The sequence below is a fragment of the Mya arenaria genome, chromosome 6 (assembly GCF_026914265.1).
Source record: "Mya arenaria isolate MELC-2E11 chromosome 6, ASM2691426v1".
In the NCBI taxonomy this organism is placed as follows: Eukaryota; Metazoa; Mollusca; class Bivalvia; order Myida; family Myidae; genus Mya; species Mya arenaria.
In genome coordinates, this window is record NC_069127.1 from 41,687,895 (window position 1) to 41,710,592 (window position 22,698).

The window sequence follows — 22,698 nt, forward strand, 5'->3', positions numbered from 1 at the left end:
ATTGGCAAAAACTTTATTTACAGTGTTCTCTTTCTATATTTGGCTTAACATACAACCAGTTATCACCAAACTTGGTGTACTAAAATTAGGACAGGCATATTATGTGACAGTTGGCTCTCTTGTTTCTTAGATCAATTCAGTTTTATTTGTTTAAGTCAGTATGCATTTATAATTTTAAACTTTAAACCAAATTGACCAAATTGAAAAAGTTGTATTCTTAATGTTTTTCTTTTATTAAAGACTAAAAAACACAACATTTGTTTAAATCAAGAATATTTGTTTTTTCATTCTGACTATAGTACCAGTATTTAGGGGTATTTATAAATACATTGTCAAAAATTCGCTTTATTTAGTTTAAGAATTTGAGACTTTAGAAACTGAGCTTTTAGTTAGCATTTACTAAGACAAAAAGACAATGGTTCTGATTATGTGCTTAGGTCATGATATCTCTGTAAAAATAAAATTTAAATCTAGAATAAAAAAAATAATATTTGGCAAAATCAGAAACAAACAATAGATAAATTTGCCTAATCATCTTAAGTGTTTTGTTTGCATGCTTGTTGGTGTAACTTGTCTTTCAAAAGCTATTGTATGCATAAATGTCTTTCGGCTTTTATTCTGCACGCTTCTACACTAAGATAAGCTTGTTTAAGTGTCAGATTATTCTAATATAACTCATTAATTTTAAGATCAAGCTTTATTTTTTTCAGCTCATCTTACTGTTTTTAATGCTCTTATGCAAATTGTAAATTAAACACTAGTTTACAGGGATGTGATTTGTACACAGTTTTCCACGGATCTGATTGATGCAGGGACACAATCCCCACCCATGACCCCCCCACCCCCTCCAAAATAAATAAATAAAATAAAGTAAAAATATTACCTGGTAATGCACCAGTGAATTGTAACCATGACCCCCATGGGTAATCTGGGGATAGTGGGGGAAAAAGGCCATGTTTTAACGTTCCAGGTGTCCCCACAGTGCTGAGTGAATGCTGTGGTTTTGTTTTTGCACCATAAATAGCGGGGAATGGGCCTTACCTAGGATGTCCTAGGGGACATTTGGCAGGAATTTCACCAGCGCAGTGTGTCCCTGCAGGGCGGGGATTTTACCCGGGATTGGATGGATCGAAAGTGAAAGTGCCCACTATTCCTCGGCCCAGGGGGGCTGTGGTTACAATTGACTGGTGCATAAACTGATTGAAAATTGATTAAACTGATTGAAAAAGGTTGCTTCTTGTTGTGACTAAATTTGTTTTAAGTGTTGACTTTTGTATAGTATTGGCATCACAGTTTGCTACAAATTTGAAGCCGGGAAAGCCTTAAAAAAGCTTTTAAAAACCTAGTTTTGCTTCTAGTCAGACTGCTTCACCCAGTTAGAGGCCTTAAGCGGTCCCAAAACCTGTCGCTGAAATGGGTTAAGCCGCTTAGCTTCCTTTTTGTCAATCACATTCCTGTTCCAGAATATTGTTTGCTTAAGTTCAAAGAGCAGTTTTATATGTATCAGAAAACAGAGATAAAAATCATATGAATTGATTAATTTTGGCTGTATACAATTTAAAAAAACATAGATATAAAAAAAAACATTTATTAACTTTAATCACAATCCAGTAGATATAAGGTCATTGGGAACTTTTATCAATATATTATCAGTGAATAAGTTATAACAAGGAAGTGAGCATACCTAATTGTTCACAACTGTTGTTGATAACGTATATTGATATTAAACTTTTAAAGGTAGATATCCCTGTGAATGATTTTCCTTTCAATGAAAACTGTTGTCATAGTTTTTACTGTTTGAAAGCACTAAGTCCATATGCTGACTTGTGGCCCACTTTGTGGGTCTCCAATGAAATTCCTATACCACTAGCAGATCCAGAGCCGGGCCCACCCAACAGCCTCCCACCCCAATTAAAACCATCCAAGTTTACTTTTTATTACAATATAGGAGAAAAAGATTACAACCCACCCAATATTACATTTTGGACTAGAAATTGTTAAAATTTTCAGGGGGGGGGGAGTACACTTTCAGCTTAATAAATTTTAGTTCTGAGGGAAAGGCGCAAGTCAAAAGGTTACACCCATAGGTTACATCTCCTCTTATGACAAATCCTGGACCTGCCCCTGTATACTGTAAAATAAACTATTCAAAAATAAAGGTATTAATTGCATTTGTCCATTGACTAATAAAACGAATATGGATTAAAAAAAACTGACAGGGCCTCAATTGTAAAAATCAGTGAATGGAAAAATGCAGCCATTCCAACAATTATAAAAGATTTCCTAATTTTTTGTAACAACATGGATATTTCCCTTTAAAAATCATGTATACGGCACTCAAAATTACTATCATGTATAATTTCTATCATCTATCCAATATAAAACTTGAAAATGAAAATGACATCATCTTTTAATCAAGTGTTGAGTTTAAGTTTAATTCCTGGATATAAAATTTTCACTGTAACAATGTACATTCAATACATGTTATATTAGAGCGTGCATAATGAATGGATTACGAACGAGTGTGTTTTATGTGCAGGATGCAGGGGCCGGCCATCGAGAGAAGCACGTGGGGTTCGAGGGTGTTGATTCGGACAAGGAAGGAGACTCCAACCAGAGGTGAACAGTGGCTTGTTATTTTTGTCATATTAAAGATGCAGTCTGACTCCCAAACAAGGTTTACCACAATTAATAATTATTGTTTTAATATTAGAAAAAAGATTAATTTATGTCGAAAACAATGGTCCTTATAAAGGATACCAACTTAAATTTGGAAAAAATGCATAAAACACGCCCGTATTTCTACATTATGAGACTATTATAGTAGACCACAGTAAATCTATAGCATTCACCAGTCAGTTAATATTTTTTGTGCTTTCTTCTATTAAATACAGGGTTACAATCTTGTTATCAGTAATTAATATTCTTGTTATCAGTAATTAATATTTTCCATAAATGCAATATTTAGAAATTTGTAACTCAAAGGTGTATCTGAGTCAAAATTGATGTTTGAAATACATGTGTATGTATTGATTTTGAATAAGAATGTCACTTTAAGGGTTAATAAAAGGGATGCGAGCGATTTTTTAATATTTCACATTGTTTACATGTTTTACAAGTTTTATAATGAATGCAATTGAGTTGAAATAATTCAATTTTGCTTTTTGTTTGTTCAAAGTGTATTGCTTTTTGTTTGGATTTGTCTGAATTGGTGAATAACAGAGACCAATTTGGGGAACAAATCAGGGTCTGTCACAGGTACCGGCTATGACAAAGAAGGGTTAAAAGGCCCTGGCTATTACTATAGCAAGTACAGACCCAGGTTTTTTTTCCAGCATTGACAATTATCAGCTGTTAATTTAAGAACTCCTGAATAACAAATAAAATTTGCAGGCTTTTTTTTCTTCAATAATATATAACATAATAGTAATCTGTAAGCAATGGCCTTATAAATAATCTAAATATATGGGCATACCTGACATCAATATTAACATAACAATGAAATGAAACTATCAGAAAACTAGCTTACTTTGGGGTCAAGTACCTGAAGTAGATGCATTTTAAAGGAGTAAGCTGAATTGTTGAAATGGAACTGAACTGGATTACTAAGAACATAATATAATGAGATTATAAAACCTGTTTAATGAGCTTTAAATTTTTCAATAATGCTTTTCAGTGAAATATTATGTTATTTTCACTGCTTTTAAGATATTTTGTTTAACTAAAGCTTAATGAAGCATTCACTGCTAGCGGTTGAACATCTTGAAATGATGTCACCAAAATGATGTCACAACACTATGACTGTTTGCTAAGCAATTTACGCCAATTAAAAAAATATTTTTTTCGTATTTTTAACATGAAAGAAACAAAAAAAATGTGGAATTTCTATGTACTAAGATTTATTTCACTTGTGATCAAAGGAAATTGTATTTTCTCGTGTGAAAATATTGCTCCTAAAATTATCTATGTGTAATAAATTTCAATCTCAAACCAAAATTCAACAAATATACCATAAATCTTAATATTGGCAAATTATTAGTTGCTTATATTTTTTTTTCTTCTTATCTCTATTTAATATCTCTTGAAAAATACTTCATTCACCATTGTTTAAAAGGAGAATAGAAGCTCAAATGAATGGGCTTTATATATTTATAGCGACATTGAATCAAATACCAGTCAGTATATTTCAACTTCCTTCATGATTCAAAAACTTATTGTTCTTGGTGGTGTCAATATTAGCCTTGAAGGATTGTTACTTGTTAATAAACACTCCACAAGCTTATAACATTTGTTTTCTTCCTTATTTATGGCATGTTTTTATGAAGTTTTACCCTGGTATGGTTTCCCCTAAAAAGGGTTTACAAAAAAACACAAATGGGAAATAACACGTAAGTTGCTATAGTGAGTACTTGAGTCTTGCATTAAATTTGTTAAGTTGTTGCAGAATTTAGAATGAGATATTTCATGGTGTGTGTGTATATATTGAGGATTATATGATAAATTTGTGATATTATAATACTGATTGCAAAAATGTGTTCTTCTAAAGAGAAAAAAATATTAAAAATATTAGTAAATAAGGGATGTTTAGGAATTGGCTCAGGTGTTTGTAAATTTTTAAATGTTAACAATGGACATGGTTGTTAGAAGGACAAAAACCAATAAAATTATCATCTTTTAATTCTTTTCTTTTTTTTTTCGCTAAATTTTTATGCTGAATAATTTAACAATTTACCTGCGAGGTATTCTAGAATTATTCTAGAACAGATTCTAGAAGATAGTTCTAGAATAGTACCTGAACTCTAAATGGCAGTTCTAGAACTAAATGTTCAAGAACTTTCTCTAGAACTTCTTGAACCAAATTCTAGAACTTATGAAAATTTGTTCTAGAACCCAGTTCTAGAATATAGAACCCAGTTCTAGAATAGTAATTGAACTCTTAATAGATGAGTTCAAGAACTTGTTCTAGAAGTTCTGGAGAAAGTTCTTGAATATCTAAGAGGCCATTTGTTGTTCAAGAACTAGTTCTTGAACATTTGTCCTCAAGCACTCCAAGTTCTAGAACTGTTCTATTTGTTCTTGAAGAACTCCCAAGTTCTAGAACAGTTCCAGAACAACAAATTGCCTGAAATACCCCAGTAAAAATGTCAGTGGAATACCAGCTGTATGCTGGTGGTATACCAATGGTATTTCAGTGGTATACCAGCGGTAAACTTTTAGTGGAATACCACTAGAATCTGTGACATTAATTAGAAACAATATCCATATTACATGTTACAACATATTTACTTCCAGGCTTAATCAACAGCATTACAGAACAAAATCTTAAAGAACAAAAACATTTGAAATTAAAAAAACTAAGTAATGCAATTAAACACATATTAATTTATAAAACTAATTCATTAAATTTTAATAATGGTTTAAGAAGTTATAATGAAACAAGACTAATCATTAGAAAATATGACAGTTCTATGGTTTTGTCAGGGAGTCCTTCATTTTTAACACTTCCACTTTTTATAACTTACAGATAACACTGTTGTGAGTATATACACATTGCAAAATGATTACATCATTGTAGATGATGATGGTTCTTCTTTAGGGTTGATGTGTAAGTTTGTAATTTATTTAATCACAGCAACTTGCAAGAAAATTTTTAGCATCTAGTTAGTGTAAACAAGTCCTTCACTATACAGGAACGGTTTTTACTTCTGCATTAGTTAAGATAGAGTAACTCTTATTTTTGAACAGTTTCCGAAATTGCATCTGTATCAATGTTGATGCCCACAGCAACTAACATGGAGTTGGTAGATGATTTGATTCTATACTGTGCACAGTGCAGTAATATGTATCGCCCATGTACTCCTTTTCTTTCTCAAATGGCAGTTGTCTTCCTCTATTTTAAGTCTGTTTCCCTGAAAAATATATGACATTGAATTTAGATTTTAATAATAAGAAGCAAGTTTAAAATAAAGTCTTCTTTCTTTAAATAAGGCCAATTGTAAATTATTTGAACTCACGATTATAGAATTGATGAGATTTTAAGTTGTTCACATTGAAGTTTTACTTTGCAGTTGAAACAAAATTCACTAGTATTAATTGTAGGTACAGGGCGATTTACATAAGCCTCAAAGTAAAAGTAAACTATTTGCAATCTACTGTCAAGTCATATGACAGTTAACAGGCATTGTTCTCGTAGTAGAATGGCTATGTTTGAGAGAAATGGGTCCTCCCAGAAAACCCCCATAAATGTACGACTTTGTATTTACAGCTACACTCACTTCTGTTAAATATATATTTGGTTCCATTAAAATCCACTATGACGCTTTCATGACAAGAAAAAACTCCATAAATTTTAAAATTATCTTAACTCAAATCCTTACCAATAACTCTGGTGTCATAAACAAGTGAACACCTGCAGAAATTGTACAGGACATGTTGGTGGGTTGGGGGGTCTGTACGGTGTCCAAGTGATCAGGGGTCAGGCGTACCGGAAACAGGGAAAATTAACATCCTCACTTGAACGGCCTGGTTGTGTATTACTCGTCTCCATTGAGTCTAAATTGGACAAATATTTCAGTGAATATCATAAACAATTATGAGTAACACATGGTTTCTTTACCCAATCACCCAAGAACATTAAATGAATGCAGTCACAAATCATGAAGTCTAAACTGTCACATATTTTCGCGACTTCTTTAAATTGTCTCTTTTCCGATCAAATGAAAATATTACACAAGTAAAACCATTTCAAAGCGATGAAACGAAATTGCATTAAGTGCTTATGATTTTTTTTGTAAAAAAAATTAAATATTTAATTATAAGAATTTAAATTAATTAAAAGAAAATTCAAACTGACGATTGACATTGTCTTTCCAGAAATTACAGTCACTTTATATTGTCATTGAATAATTTTGTACATTAAGTAAGGAGTCAAAACCAATTTAGTTCAACAATAGTCTACAAGTGATAGGTAAAAACTCACCAGTTTGCCATCGTGGTCAAATAAACAACACAAAAATTGAAAGCTTCATCCATTATCGTCTGCAGAAGTGTACTTCCGGTTCAATTCAAAATGGCGGCTTATTGTTGTTATTCAGTAGTTTGTACACATTTTGTCAGTGATTAAGACAACTAATGGACTTTGAATTGCCCTAGAGGATAGAAATCACATAGATTAATGATCTTACCAGCTATCAGCCAATGTGTTACATTTCACGCTGTCTAATAGTGGAGATTAAAAACTACTGTTTGGTACATTGACGTCATGGCAAACCAAAGACTGCAGACATTTGCTTAAACAAAACGTAAGTCCATTGTGAAGTTTAAAAGTCATATAAACGACTATAAATGCCTATCAGTTATATATGTACAGCATGGTCACTAAAACAGAAGTTGTATGAGAAAACTATTTCTTAACCGATTCAAAAAATATTTTAGAACCAGTTGTTTGCGTTCATGAAAAAATCTTCTGTAAACGAAGTTGATAAACAAGAAAGGTAAAAACATCCCCTCTCAATCCCTGGTGTACCGGTGGGGGAGGGGGGTTGGCGTGGTTACAATTGTCTGACTGGTACATTAACAACTAGAAAAGCTTAATGTTTAAATGTAATCTTGGAACCTTAAAATGCATATTTCCCACAAGCTTCAAATGGGCCAGCCGCCCTTTGCCTACTAACAGAGTACAAAAGGGCCTGTCCCCCATCGACCCACAGAATAGCATGTATGAATAATGTAACCAGAATCCAAACTAACCCTTATATCTTATCTTACATTTAGCACAACCTGATTTAATTTCATTTATTATTTTAATATTAATCCAGTCCACTGGGTGACTGGCTCTGCTTGGGTTTCAGGACTCCTTCTAGCTTAGACATTCTCTCTTCTAGATTGCGGTATTAATGTGCCTCAGAGATCTATAGTCATCTTCTAACCTGTTCAGTCTCTCGCTTTAAAAAGGAAATACAAAATAACTTAACTGTTAACGTTACAAAATAAATAATTTGTTTTTTTCTTTGAGTTACAGTTCTTGAAGAAGTGAACTCTAGAACATGAAAGGTTCTTGAACAAGATTGAAGAACTTTGAGTTCTTGAACCCGAGTTCTAGAACCATTTGTGTACACTTCTAGAACATGAAAGGTTCTTGAACAAGATTGAAGAACTTTGAGTTCTTGAACCCGAGTTCTAGAACCATTTGTGTACTAGAACGCCAGTTCAAGAACTAAAAACAGTAGTTCTAGAACAGTTCTTAAGGTTCTAGAACAGTTCTTGAACGTTCAAGAACTTGATGTTAGTTCTAGAACTTTTCTCGCAGGGGTAGCAAAATCTTTAAATTCATTGACATATTAACATCTTTTAAGACTAAAAGCATTCTTTGAGAGCCAGTATTTAGCTTAAGTCATTATTTCCTAACATAAGTCAATTTCCTAAGTTAAGTATCTCACTGGTCATATGAGCTGCATCAAACAAATTCTGGCCATCCTAGAGTCAAGGCCAAGGTCACTGTTACTATAAATAGAAAAAAAAACTTAAACCTTTGGTACTGAATAACTTTAGTTAGGGTTGACATATTGCATCCAAACTTGGTATATATGAAGAGCTTATGGAGACCTTTTATGGGATCTCGTGAGGGGCCCCCTAGGGTCAAGGTCAAGGTCACTGTTACTAAAAGTAAAAAACAGTTGGTACTGAATTACTTAAGATAGGGTTGACATATTGCGACCAAACTTTCTATATAGGAAGAGTTTATGGAGACCTTCCATGGGACCACATGAGAGGTCCCAAGGGTCAAGGTCACTGTTACTCCAAATTAAAAAAACAGTTGGTACTGTCAGTCAATTATCTTTATATAGGTTTGACATATTGCAACCAAACTTGGTATATAGGGTGAATTTATGAAGACCTTTCATGGGATTTTCTTTTGGCCCCTAGGTTCACGGTCAAGGTCACTGTTACTAAAAACAAAAACCCCAGATGGTACTAAATAACTTTAGATAGGGTTGACATATTGCAACCAAACTTAGTATATAGGAAGAGTTTATGGACAACTTTCATGGGATTGTCTTTTTGGCCCCTAGGTTCACGGTCAAGGTCACTGTTACTAAAAGTTGTTTCTTGTTTCATTTGTAATAATTATGATGGAAGGCCAAAAGTCTTGAGAAACAGCTCCTATGATATAATAACTAAATACTATCTGCAATACTTTATTTTCAATATTACCTTAATATGTAATATACATACTTCTATGTTGAAACAAATGTACTTTTATATTGTGAAGTCGTTAAGTTTGTCCCTGAACATGTTAGGAAATCGACTTAAGGAAATGACTTAAGATGTTTTATGAATACTCGCCCTGGCTGGATTGATTATACGCTTGATACAGTTCTCATGTATATTTTTATTGAATAACACATTTTCTGCATGTGAAAGAACACAGTCAATGAAAATGTCAATTTTGGTGTGAATATAAAAAAAGGCTATGAATCATTTACTGGTCATTCCAGAACTGACAAAATCAATACTGTTGTATACAATATATACAAACCTTGCACCAAGATTTAGGATGATGGGGGATAAATGGGATGGTTTATAAACAAACAATTGCCACAGATACCATCATTGTTATTTTGAACAGGACCTGGAGACAATATCAATTATATTGTATAAACAATTAATGAGGAATTAACAACGAAGGAATAAGTTTACACTGTGCTTAACTTGAACATTTGATTTTTGTGAAGACCTTGAAATAAAATAATCTATGCAAACAGAGGAATTATCTACGAAGGAATGAGCTTTAACTGTGCCTAAATTGAAAATTTGATTTCTGTAAGGACTGTAAGATAAAAAAATTCAACATGTGAAGAGGAATTATTATCCAACTGTGCTTGAAGTTTATCTTGAACATCTAGTTTTCTTAAAGACCTTAAATTAAACAATAATCTATGCTAACAGAGGAATTATAAATATCACGGAATGAGCAGGTATTTCAGAGTCAAATTGGGCCGATGGTTCGGAACATTGTTAAAGTTAACAACATTGTTAACCGGACCGTTGTTAACTTTCAAATCTTTTATATTCTGAAAGTGTCAAGGACACACATGTTATCTGTGGTACTTTTCACAAATATTGAGACAACTGATTCAGCTTAGAGCTTGTTTTACATTGTAAAACATTTTATGATTAAAAGTTAACCACAATGCTGTTTGTTGATTTGGACAAAGTTCGAATCAATCGGTCCAACATTAATGATATCGTTGTGTTAGATTAAAGAAGGACAAGTTTCTTGTTATTATATTATGTACAAACATTTAAGTTTGAAAAAAAGTGTTATATATAATTGTTAAACATTCCTGGTTTTCTACATTTTTTTTTATATATTTTAAAGGGACTAGACACCAGATGATACAAGACAAATAGAAAATTGTCAAAAACTTACTTAAAATTGATATGGTTGTGTACAATGCATTGAATTTTACTGATGTATCACAGCGCTTGCGACACATGAATCTTTTGCAATTTTTGCATATTTTTCAAATTCGTTATTTACTGGGTTTGTCTTCCATGGAAATCCCAGTAAATTTAAATATAGCATCGGTATATGTATCTATTCGTATCGCATGTTTTCATGCTAAATATCCACACCTTAAACTGGGAAACCATGATGCGCTATTTTTAAACGGGCAAACTCAGCTGAGACAGCGATGATGAAATATTCTTTTAATCATGTAAAATGATGTGTTATTGGCCACATACTAGTTTGTATTGTATTTCTAGGCTTGTTTTGGGGAAATACTGTATTTGCTGATTTTGGGACCATCTGGTGTCTAGAGCCTTTAAGCAAAAAATTGGAAACTTTGTAGAAGCTTCAGACTTTGTTGCCATCGTTATTGATATGGGTGTTGTATAGATTATTTAATGAGACACTCTTATTCACAATCGATACATACACATGTATAACAAACATGAATCGTGAGTGATTAACCTTTAACTACTTACTAAATAATGCATTTATTGAAAATATCAATTACTGAATATTAGATTGTGTATTTAATAGCTGGGAATGCAAAAATATTAAATGATTAATTGGTGAGTGCTAAAAGCTTTACTGTGATCTACAATCTACTTTCGTCTGATAAGGAATAAATACCATGTTTTCTCCACCTTTCTTTCAAATTGCAGTCCGTAAGACATTTTGACATTTATTCATCCTTTATGGTATTTTAAAATATTTGTATTCATTGTGTGGTAAATCTTATTTGGGAGTGAAAATGCATTTATAAAACTCAAACTGATGATGAGAGATTTCCATGAAACTTGATAGGCATATTCAGACACTGACAATGACTGTGTATATTGAAAGTAATTAAAGTACCCTAGCTTAAGCTGAAATGATTACAGAGTTATGCTTCTTGACCAACTAATTTTTTTATTTGGCATATGTCTGCTGTGCTTTTGTATTAAATTTGTGTGATTTCATAACTTAATTTTGTTGTGTTTTCAGCTATGTTTGCAAAGTGGCTGGGGGCGTGGTACAGAAAATTCCAGTAGAGGTAACTGTATTTCCAAGTACTCGATCAGTTTAGACACTTAAGGATTGTCCTTGAATTGTGAAAATAGAAATAATATTATTGTAGTTTGAGTTTACTCTAATTTTTAGCTCACCTGTCACGTAGTGACAAGGTGAGCTTTTGTGATCACTCTTCGTCCGTCCGTCCGTCCGTCCGTCCGTCCGTCCGTCCGTCCGTCCGTCCGTCCGTCCGTCCATTCACAATTGCTTGTGAACACAATAGAGGTCACAATTTTGACCTAATCTTTATGAAACTTGGTCAGACTGATCATCTCTATAAAATCTAGGTCAAGTTCGATATTGGGTCATCTGGGGTCAAAAACTAGGTCACTAGGTCAATTAGTAGAAAAACCTTGTGAACACAATAGAGGTCACAATTTTAGCCTAATCTCAATGCAACTTGGTCAGAATGGTCATCTCTATAAAATCTAGGTCAAGTTCGATATTGGGTCATCCGCGGTCAATAATTAGGTCACTAGGTCAATTAGTAGAAAAACCTTGTGAACACAATAGAGGTCACAATTTTAGCCTAATCTCAATGCAACTTGGTCAGAATGATCATCTCTATAAAATGTAGGTCAAGTTCGATATTGGGTCATCCGCGGTCAACAACTAGGTCACTAGGTCAATTAGTACAAAAACCTTATGAACACAATAGAGGTCACAATTTTAGCCTAATCTCAATGCAACTTGGTCAGAATAATCATCTCTATAAAATCTAGGTCAAGTTCGATATTGGGTCATCCGCAGTCAATAACTAGGTCACTAGGTCAATTATTAGAAAAACCTTGTGAACACAACAGAGGTCACAATTTTGACCTAATCTTTATGAAACTTGGTCAGACTGATCATCTCTATGAAATCTAGGTCAAGTTCGATATTGGGTCATCTGGGGTCAAAAACTAGGTCAGTAGGTCAATTAGTAGAAATACCTTGTGAACACATTAGAGGTCACAATTTTAGCCTAATCTCAATGCAACTTGGTCAGAATGATCATCTCTATAAAATCTAGGTCAAGTTCGATATTGGGTCATCCGCGGTCAATAACTAGGTCACTAGGTCAATTAGTAGAAAAACCTTGTGAACACAATAGAGGTCACAGTTTTAGCCTAATCTCAATGCAACTTGGTCAGAATGATCATCGCTGTAAAATGTAGGTCAAGTTTGATATTGGGTCAACCCAGGTCAAAAACTAGGTCACTAGGTCAATTAGTACAAAAACCTTGTGAACACAATAGAGGTCACAATTTTAGCCTAATCTCAATGCAACTTGGTCAGAATGATCATCTCTATAAAATCTAGGTCAAGTTCGATATTGGGTCATCCGCGGTCAATAACTAGGTCACTAGGTCAATTAGTACAAAAACCTTGTGAACACAATAGAGGTCACAATTTTAGGCTAATCTTAATGCAACTTGGTCAGAATGATCATCTCTATAAAATCTGGGTCAAGTTCGATATTGGGTCATACGCAGTCAATAACTAGGTCACTAGGTCAATTATTAGAAAAACCTTGTGAACAAAATAGAGGTCACAATTTTAGCCTTATCTTAATGAAACTTGGTCAGAATGATCATCTTAACATAAGCTAGGTCAAGTTCCATATTGGGTCAACCCAGGTCAAAAACTAGGTCACTAGGTCAATTAGTAGAAAAACCTTGTGAACACAATAGAGGTCACAATTTTAGCCTAATCTCAATGCAACTTGGTCAGAAAGATCATCTCTATAAAATGTAGGTCAAGTTCGATATTGGGTCATCCGCGGTCAACAACTAGGTCACTAGGTCAATTAGTACAAAAACCTTGTGAACACAATAGAGGTCACAATTTTAGCCTAATCTCAATGCAAATTGGTCAGAATAATCATCTCTATAAAATCTAGGTCAAGTTCGATATTGGGTCATCCGCAGTCAATAACTAGGTCACTAGGTCAATTATTAGAAAAACCTTGTGAACACAACAGAGGTCACAATTTTGACCTAATCTTTATGAAACTTGGTCAGACTGATCATCTCTATGAAATCTAGGTCAAGTTCGATATTGGGTCATCTGGGGTCAAAAACTAGGTCAGTAGGTCAATTAGTAGAAATACCTTGTGAACACATTAGAGGTCACAATTTTAGCCTAATCTCAATGCAACTTGGTCAGAATGATCATCTCTATAAAATTTAGGTCAAGTTCGATATTGGGTCATCCGCGGTCAATAACTAGGTCACTAGGTCAATTAGTACAAAAACCTTGTGAACACAATAGAGGTCACAATTTTAGCCTAATCTCAATGCAACTTGGTCAGAATGATCATCGCTATAAAATGTAGGTCAAGTTTGATATTGGGTCATTCACGGTCAATAACTAGGTCACTAGGTCAATTAGTACAAAAACCTTGTGGACACAATAGAGGTCACAATTTTAGCCTAATCTCAATGCAACTTGGTCAGAATGATCATCTCTATAAAATCTAGGTCAAGTTCGATATTGGGTCTTCTGCGGTCAATAACTAGGTCACTAGGTCAATTAGTACAAAAACCTTGTGAACACAATAGAGGTCACAATTTTAGGCTAATCTTAATGCAACTTGGTAAGAATGATCATCTCTATAAAATCTTGGTCAAGTTCGATATTGGGTCATACGCAGTCAATAACTAGGTCACTAGGTCAATTATTAGAAAAACCTTGTGAACAAAATAGAGGTCACAATTTTAGCCTTATCTTAATGAAACTTGGTCAGAATGATCATCTTAACATAAGCTAGGTCAAGTTCCATATTGGGTCAACCCAGGTCAAAAACTAGGTCACTAGGTCAATTAGTAGAAAAACCTTGTGAACACAATAGAGGTCACAATTTTAGGCTTAACTCAATTCAACTTGGTCAGAATGATCATCTCTAGAAAAATATAGGTCAAGTTCGATATTGGGTCATTCGCGGTCAATAACTAGGTCACTAGGTCAATTAGTATAAAAACCTTGTGAACACAATAGAGGTCACAACTTAAGCCTAATCTAAATGTAACTTGGTCAGAATGATAATCTCTATAAAATCTAGGTCAAGTTCGATATTGGGTCATTTACCGTCAATAACTAGGTCAATAGGTCAATTAGTAGAAAAACCTTGTGAACACAATAGAGGTCAAAATAGACTTAGATATGGAAAACTTAACAAATCTTCTCCAAAACTAGAAGTCCTAGGGCTTTGATATTTGGCATGTATAATTACTTTATGGACATCTACCAAGATTGTTCTAATTATGCCTCTGGAGTGATAAGAGGCCCTGCCCAGGGGTCGCAAGTTTTACATAGGCTTATTTAGTGAAAACTTAAAATCTTGTCTAAAACCACAAGGCCTAGGCATTTGATATATGGTATGTAGCTTTACCTTGTGGTTCTCTACCGAGATTATTCAAATTATGCCCCTGAAGTGATAAGAGGCCCCACCTAGGGGGTCACAAGTTTTACATAGGCTTATATAAGGAAAGTGTTTAAAAATCTTCTTGTCTGAAAATGCAAGGCCTACGCATTCAATATTTGGTATGTATCATAACCAAGTGGTCCTCTACCAAGATTGTTCAATTTATGCCCCTGGGGAGAAGAGGCCCTATCCTGGGGGGAGTCACAAGTTTTGCATAGGCTTATATAGAACAAAAAACTTCTTGTCTAAACCAACAAGACATTGGCATTTTATATGTGGCATAACCTAGTGGCCCGCTACCAAGATTGTTCAATTTGTGCACCTGTGGTGAAAAGAGGCCTCACCCTGGGTGTCACAAGTTTTACATAGGCTTATACAGGAAAAAACTTTAAAATTTTCTTGTCTGAAGCCACAAGGACTAGGTCTTAAATATTTGGTTTGAAGCATTGCCTACTGATAGGGTCATGTGGGGTAAAAAACTAGGTCAGTGGGACAAATAAAAGAGTGGCCTCTAGGGGCCATACTTTTCATTGGATCTTTATGATAATAGGTCAGAATGTTCACTTTATTTAGCAAAGCTACAGGTGAGCGATACAGGGCCATCATGGCCCTCTTGTTTTAAGCTTTATTGTGTTTGAAGCTCATAGCTCATAAAATCACACGTCAGTGTTTCCTGGATAGAAATTTGTAATGTTGTCAATTTTGAGATGCCATGAAAAATTATTCCTGGTGAGGATCGAACCCACAACTTCTCAGAGTTGGAGTGTGGCTGTATTAGTTTCTCTTTATATATTTTTAGAATCATGAAGTTAAGCGGAGACCAAAGTCAGGCAGGAAAAGAGTCAGTAAGTATTATTTTTACTTCACTGTGTGCATGATGTTGTCAGCATGCCTTATTAATAGCTTTTCTGTTGGTTGAAGAAAGGTCTAGTTGCGTCATTGCCTTGGTATTATCGTGGCAGCATTGTTCTCGTCAATGTGCAAAAACTTTAATGCTGGCCTTAACTTGGAAGTTATATTGAAGATCAGAACACCTCGGCCATCTCTGCCATACGCTAAGCCTCGGATGTATTGCGGTAAATTAGTAAAAAAAGTTTGAAAATTAATTATGATATTCATTAGTTGTAGTGTTTTAACATTTATTTTGTATTACTAAGTTCAAATTTTATTCCCGGTGATGTGTATTATTGCATAAATCTTTCAGATTCCTTAGAGTAAATTCCAAAGGCTTACCTGCTAAATTGTAATTACTAATGCCAGATCTACTTGCAGCATAGTTAAATGTAAAGGATTCTGACATCATAAACCGTCCATATACATCCGGTTGTTTTCAAAGGAAAACAGCTAAGGTGTTCTGTTTGTACTATTGTGAGACCAGGTACACATGTACCCATCAATAGTAAGGCTCATAACTCGGACAATTTTTTATTGTTAGTTATGCCCATTGATTGACAGAGAAAATTTGATTAGCCAGCTTGGCTTTTACTTGTGCATGTAAAATTTAGCTCTTTTCTTGGCCTTAAACTGATCCATTACATTCAATGTCGTGTTAAATGAGCATGTCCTAATAGACGCGTCAGGGGACTTATTGTGGTTCGTTTTTTCGATTTTGTGCCAAGAACACAAAATGTGATTAATTCCCATGTAAAGCATTCCTATGACTGCCATTAAAGGCACCTGCTGATGTTATGCATATACGGAAAAACCATACCCTATTGTACACAGAAACCGCTGTGATAAAATTTTCTTAAGTTGTGTATTGATATATTGACTCAATGTATTTAGTGGACAAATTTATTGATTTACACAGCATGGTAATGTTAACAGCTACGATGCAGGGGACACTGACCATTACTACATGTTTTTGACTCCAGTTTAGCTGATTTTAAAAAGTTGCTGAATTATGAATAAGGACATGGTTCTCAAAAAGACATACTCCTTGCATGTTTAATAGGACTTGTACAATATCAGTTATTTATTAGGATATTTTCTCAAGTCTTATGACTGTATGCTTAGGAAAACAACAACAACAACTTTAAAGAATGGCATTGTTTAGGACAAAAGTTGCATACTTTATGACTGTATGCTTAGGAAAACAACAACAACAACTTTAAAGAATGGCATTGTTTAGGACAAAAGTTGCATACTTTTTAAAATGGTTTCATAAGTATTGTTAATGCTACCCTGAAAATTCTTCTTTAGGTACGAAAACAGGTAATATATCTTATTTGTGAAAGTAACTCAGTATTTCTTAACAAAATCAGGAAGCTTTTTGCTTTTAATTTGTATTTGTACTAGAGTTTTGTGGTTTTAATAATAATCACTTTAAACATTGTTGATTTGTTCCAATTTAAAAAAAAAAAATGTGTAAAATTTGTTCTTTGATTTAAATATTCTTAAAATTACTGTATTTGTAATACCTTGTGTTAAAGGGACTAGACACCAGATCATACAGTTGCAAGAAAAATAGAAAAGTGTCAATAAATAATATATAATTGTGTACAATGCATTGAATCTGAATTACTGATATATCACATAACTAGGTCACATGCATCTTTCAAAGTTTTTGCATAATTTTTAAATAAATTAAAAAAAATGTAGGTCTTTCTTTACCTCGTAAATCCCAAAAATTGCATCATTTTATGTGTCTGAACTAAATACGTGACTTACATAAGCTAAATGTAATTCACCTAAGAGTTCGGACACTTTCAGTAATTCAGATTTTGAAGAATTACCTTTCTTGCAGATTTTTTATCCATATGGTGTTAAGTCCCTTTAAAAAACACAAATAAATAGCTTTTTTTATATCTTTTTTACTTTTACATATTTTGCTTAAGCATTAAAACGTGTATATTTTGAAATCCATTTATTTATTTAATAACTAATTGTTAAAAAATCAAGGAATGAGAATGTTTTTTAATGCAGAATGCTTTGCAAATTTAAAATTTTGCTACATAGTAGTAATGGACAGCGAATAGTGGTTATACGGAGCTGACAATCTTTGCATTCTTTTCCATGAGTCTAGCATGCACCCTCGCTACAACAGACTTATCTGTATTTAGATAAAATTATTTAACGTTGAAAATTGCAATATTAAAAGCCTTTTCTCTGATATTTTTAAACAACCTTTGGTGGCTATTCAAAACAATTTATTGTGTAGTAAAACTGACTTAAAGTCCTTTAAGCTCAACACAAACATTTTATAAACTTTGTATTTTGTAATGAATATTAAAGTTAATCTTAAATATGGAATGAAAAACCTAAATTACCTGATGGTGCATGCTTAATTTACAGAAACCCCCTAAAATATATGATAAGGTTGATTTTTTAATCTTCTTATGGCTTATTAGCAGATACAGAGACTGAGACAGGTCGGATTTCTGTTTTTGTTTCCAAATTAATTTATTCCTATTTGTAATACATAAAAAGTCTGTCCAAGCCAGATAATTGAGTGTTTCAACCTTAGATCAGATAAGGTTTAAAGGTACTCGCTCATATTTTTGTAAAATGCACTTTTTTGTATGATGAAATTAAGTTTGGCAAATCATTAGGGATATTTTAAAACTAAGATATCAAAAGCTGGAACCCTTCAAAAGCGTTAACAACACTATTAGTCACATAATTATGGCCATGTTGTTGTGCGATTGGTTGATTGACATTATCATGGGGTGTTATCAATGTTTTGTTAAAAGGTCAAAATATCTATATTACTTTTATAAGTCCTGTGGCCGTGTGGTTAATGCGTCTATTTTCTATTTTTTTCTTGACTTTAGTGGCGTGGGTTGGCTAAGTACATTTTTTATGCTTTAATTGTATTTTTTTTGTGCAATTTCCTTATCATAGAGTACAATAATGAGAAAATAAGTGTTTCCAAAAAATGCATTACCAGAAAAAAAATTCGGTCCAAAAACATGAGAGAGTACCTTTAAGCAACAAATTAGGAGATTCTAAGAATGACAACTATGTAAAAGTTCTGGGACTAACTTACAAATCTTAAAGCTGTATGGACCGCACATTCAGCGATACATAAGGTATAACGCTGATATGTTTGAATATAAAAGTTTTAAGAATATAACGTGTTTGTGTGATTTTATGATATATTATAAGATCTTTAATGAAATTGGCTCATGCTGACTTATAATTTGTCACTCTTTTTTCAAACATAAAATTAATCCCTTGATTAATCGATGTTATCTTGGGCAGACTTAATCTACCTTTTACTTCAAGCTAATTATTGACCATACCTGTACCCCCTTGTATTCCAAAATGTGTTTTTCGAACTGGAATTTGAAAATGTGAAATTAAGGAACTTGATTAATATATATGTTAAAATGAAGATATTCGGTCGAATGTTCAGAATTTTGTTGGAGTTTAAACTGTATCATTGCGGTCGTTTGTTCAGAATTTTGTTAAAGTTTTCAATGTGATAAACAACATCGTTGTTAACATTTATACATGAAATGTTTAATGATATGCTCATGTATTTAAATAAAACAAGTACAACTAAAACAGTTATCACAAATGTTACAAATACTTTAAGGGGCTGTACTCCATATGATGAAATAGAATTTTATTTTTTTTTAAATGTTGAAATCTGACATAAACTTGGTATCGATGTGTACAATGCATTGAAACTTACTACTGAAGTACCACATAGTTTACAGTTAATTTATTTTTCACAGTTTTTTTCATATTTTTCCATTAAAAAAGATTACTAGGTTACCGATGTCTACCTAGTAGAATTAATTCCTTATGTGTGATTGGCTAGTCGATGTTATCACGTGATTTTACCAAGTTAGGTATATAGCTTCCGACTCGATTTTTTTTCTTACATTTTGGTATATTTGTTTTACAATAATGATATCAAAGACATTTTATTAAATAATTGTCCTGAGATTGGTTACAGAAAAAAGCTTTTTTTGGTGCCAATATGGTGTACAGTCCCTTTAAGACCACAGGTGTTATCTATTTAACTTCCTGCAGAGTAGTAGAGATCTGAAAGTTAACAATGACGTTTACAACAAGTTCTGTACAATCGACCCAATCATCAAGTAAAAAACTTTATACATTTTTTGTTAAATAATAGATAAATAATCTTTGATTAATTAATTTTTTGATACTCTTTTGTTTATTAACACATCTAGTACAGATAATATGAGACTTAGCAGCATTTTAATATTATAAATATATGTAAAGGAAATCCTTTTTGCCCCTTAGCCTGCTTTTTTCCTGGAGAATTAAACCCACCAGCCTTATATGGTATTTGCATTTTTCCAGAGTTTGAGCGGGAGTTTAGTTTTAACCTTGTACTATTGTTTTTTCAATTATCAGAATAATAATTGGTTTGTTTCTTTTTATGTCTACTGCGTATTATAGGGTTCATGCTGTCTGCATTGGCCTCATTGTCTGCAAGGTCACATGTTAATTTCCACTCTCTAACTTAGATATTTCTTTTTTTGGGGGGCCATTTTAACAAAAATTTGCAGTAATACTTATCAGCATATTATCTTGACTGAGTTTGATAAGCAGTCTAATATCAATTGTTGCTCTAGAGTTATGGCCCTTTAATTGTCAAATAATGGGTGGTCCCAACTAGGGACACAATTGGTTTCGCGGATTGTCCTCTTGATATATTTTTTTTTATTATTAAGCTCTTTCAGGACCAGTTAAGTTTCCTGGTAAATACTTCTATCTTCAGTCCAATTTAGAACAAAAAACAAATGCTTGTAAATGATAGATAAATAAAAGTGTAAGATTTAATGTCATTGAAAACTGTTTAAAACGTCTTACAAGAGATTTAGAGATTTTGTACGCAGACAGATACAATGCACATTTCTATGATTGTAGTTTTTATCCTTGACTAAAAATTTCACAGTCATGTAGTATACATTTATTATATATTGTATATCAATCTGACAAAAAAACGGAACAATATTGAAATTACAATGTTTCCCCTGGGTTACAGATCGGCGTATATCGTGTAAGGACCTGGGTCAGGGTGACTGTCAAGGCTGGCTGTACAAGCGACGCAGTAAGGGAGGTTTCCTGCACAGCCCCTGGCAGCATCGATGGTGTATCATCAAAGACTACAACCTCTTCTGCTACCATGATAAGGAGGTGAGAGCAAGACATGTGGCCGATTGTTCAGAATGTTGTTAAAGTTTACAACCTAGTTTACTTCATCGTTGTTAACTTCAAAATCGTTATTGCATTGTAAGTTTCATACATGACTGTGTGATCTTTCGTATTTCTAACAAGATTTGAGAAATCTATTTCAGCTGTGCTTGTTTAATATAATCGTGTCAACATATCTTCAACTCTTTCACGTTTAAAAGTTAACAACAATGCTGTTAATCACGTTGTTAACTTTAACATAGTTCTGAACAATCAGCCCATAGTCTTATAGTTTATGTATTACAAATTAATTGAACTTCATAGGGTTTAGCCAGGCTTTAAAAAGGACAGGGTGATGCAGAAAAGGGGGAAGGTGATAAGAGTAAAAAGAAAACATTGTATGGGGTCATGAAGAATTTGAACATTATCAATTTGACAGAAAATGTTAGTAATTATGTCAAATCGAAGTTATATTAGGTTTTGACTGCCAAATATTTACAGTTTGTATATATTATATCATATCAGTTTTGATTAAACCAAAAAAAAATATTTGACAATCTTAAGCATTTAATTTTATGAAGGCAGAAAGGTACCTATGCATGTCTTCATGAGGGCAGAGAGGCGCTACAAAAAAAGGACAGGGCCCAGCACCCTTCCATAACACTTTAGCTAAAATCTTACTTCATCCGAAGGAATCAATAATGATGGATGGGTCATCAAGGAATGCTTTTCTGTTTTCTTGATAAGCAAGGGAAAATCATTAGTCAGAAATTGAATTATTATCTTGGCAAATGCCGGTTGAAATAATGAACTGGCCAGTATTCATGAAACATCTTAAGTCATTTCTAAGTTAAGTCAGTTTTCTTTACTTTTCATAGTCAAATGAATTTTAAGGAAATATTTTTTATTAACCCATTATGAAATTGAAGTATTTTTGACATTATATTAAGTTATTTTATCAAATGAAAAGTGAGATACTAAACTTCGGAGATGTTTTATGAATACTAGCCCTATGAAATAGTTAAATCTTTAATAAAAGAAATAAAACAATTGGTGTAAGACATAAGCGCAAACATTAAAAAAAATTAAAAAATTATGACGTCCTATTATTGCTGGTTCGACATGTAGGCCACAATGTGCAGACACCTAGTCAATGAACCACCTGGGTCACAATGTTTATAATGGCTGTTCACTTTTAACTTGATCATGCAATCAAAAGTAAAAACCTCTATACAAAAGACTTGTATTTGTAACTACATGTACATATTGTAATATTTGTAATATTTGTATTTTATAAAAGAATTGTTTTTTCTCTTTTAAACTATTTGATATTTTCCCCAGTTTATGGGCACTAACAGACCTTTTATTTGAATGACACAACTGGCTCAAAATTTAAAACAGTGAAAAATATAAAGTGCCGTGAATGTCCTATAAGAAGCACATACCCAGAAGGTCCTTTTGAGGGTCTATTTTCCAATTCTGCAACTTGAACAATGCTTACCTTATCTCTAAATTAAAAAATAAATGCTATTTATTTATTAAGCGTGCAGGGTTCTTGTGAAGACATGTGCCTTGTGTATCTAAAAGAACATTTATGGTAGTTATCTTTATTTTC

General features: G+C 33.1%; 1 protein-coding gene across 2 annotated transcripts in view; it reads left to right on the forward strand.

The window, feature by feature from the left end:
• Nucleotides 1–22,698, forward strand: part of LOC128237217 (uncharacterized) — a 55,836-nt gene that overhangs the window by 22,593 nt on the left and 10,545 nt on the right. For both annotated transcript variants that reach the window (XM_052952557.1, XM_052952558.1), the window contains 4 exons: nucleotides 2,540–2,619; nucleotides 11,498–11,546; nucleotides 15,769–15,814; nucleotides 20,935–21,086. In XM_052952557.1, the coding sequence (XP_052808517.1) occupies nucleotides 2,540–2,619; nucleotides 11,498–11,546; nucleotides 15,769–15,814; nucleotides 20,935–21,086 (327 nt within the window). The remainder of the gene's footprint in view (nucleotides 1–2,539; nucleotides 2,620–11,497; nucleotides 11,547–15,768; nucleotides 15,815–20,934; nucleotides 21,087–22,698) is intronic.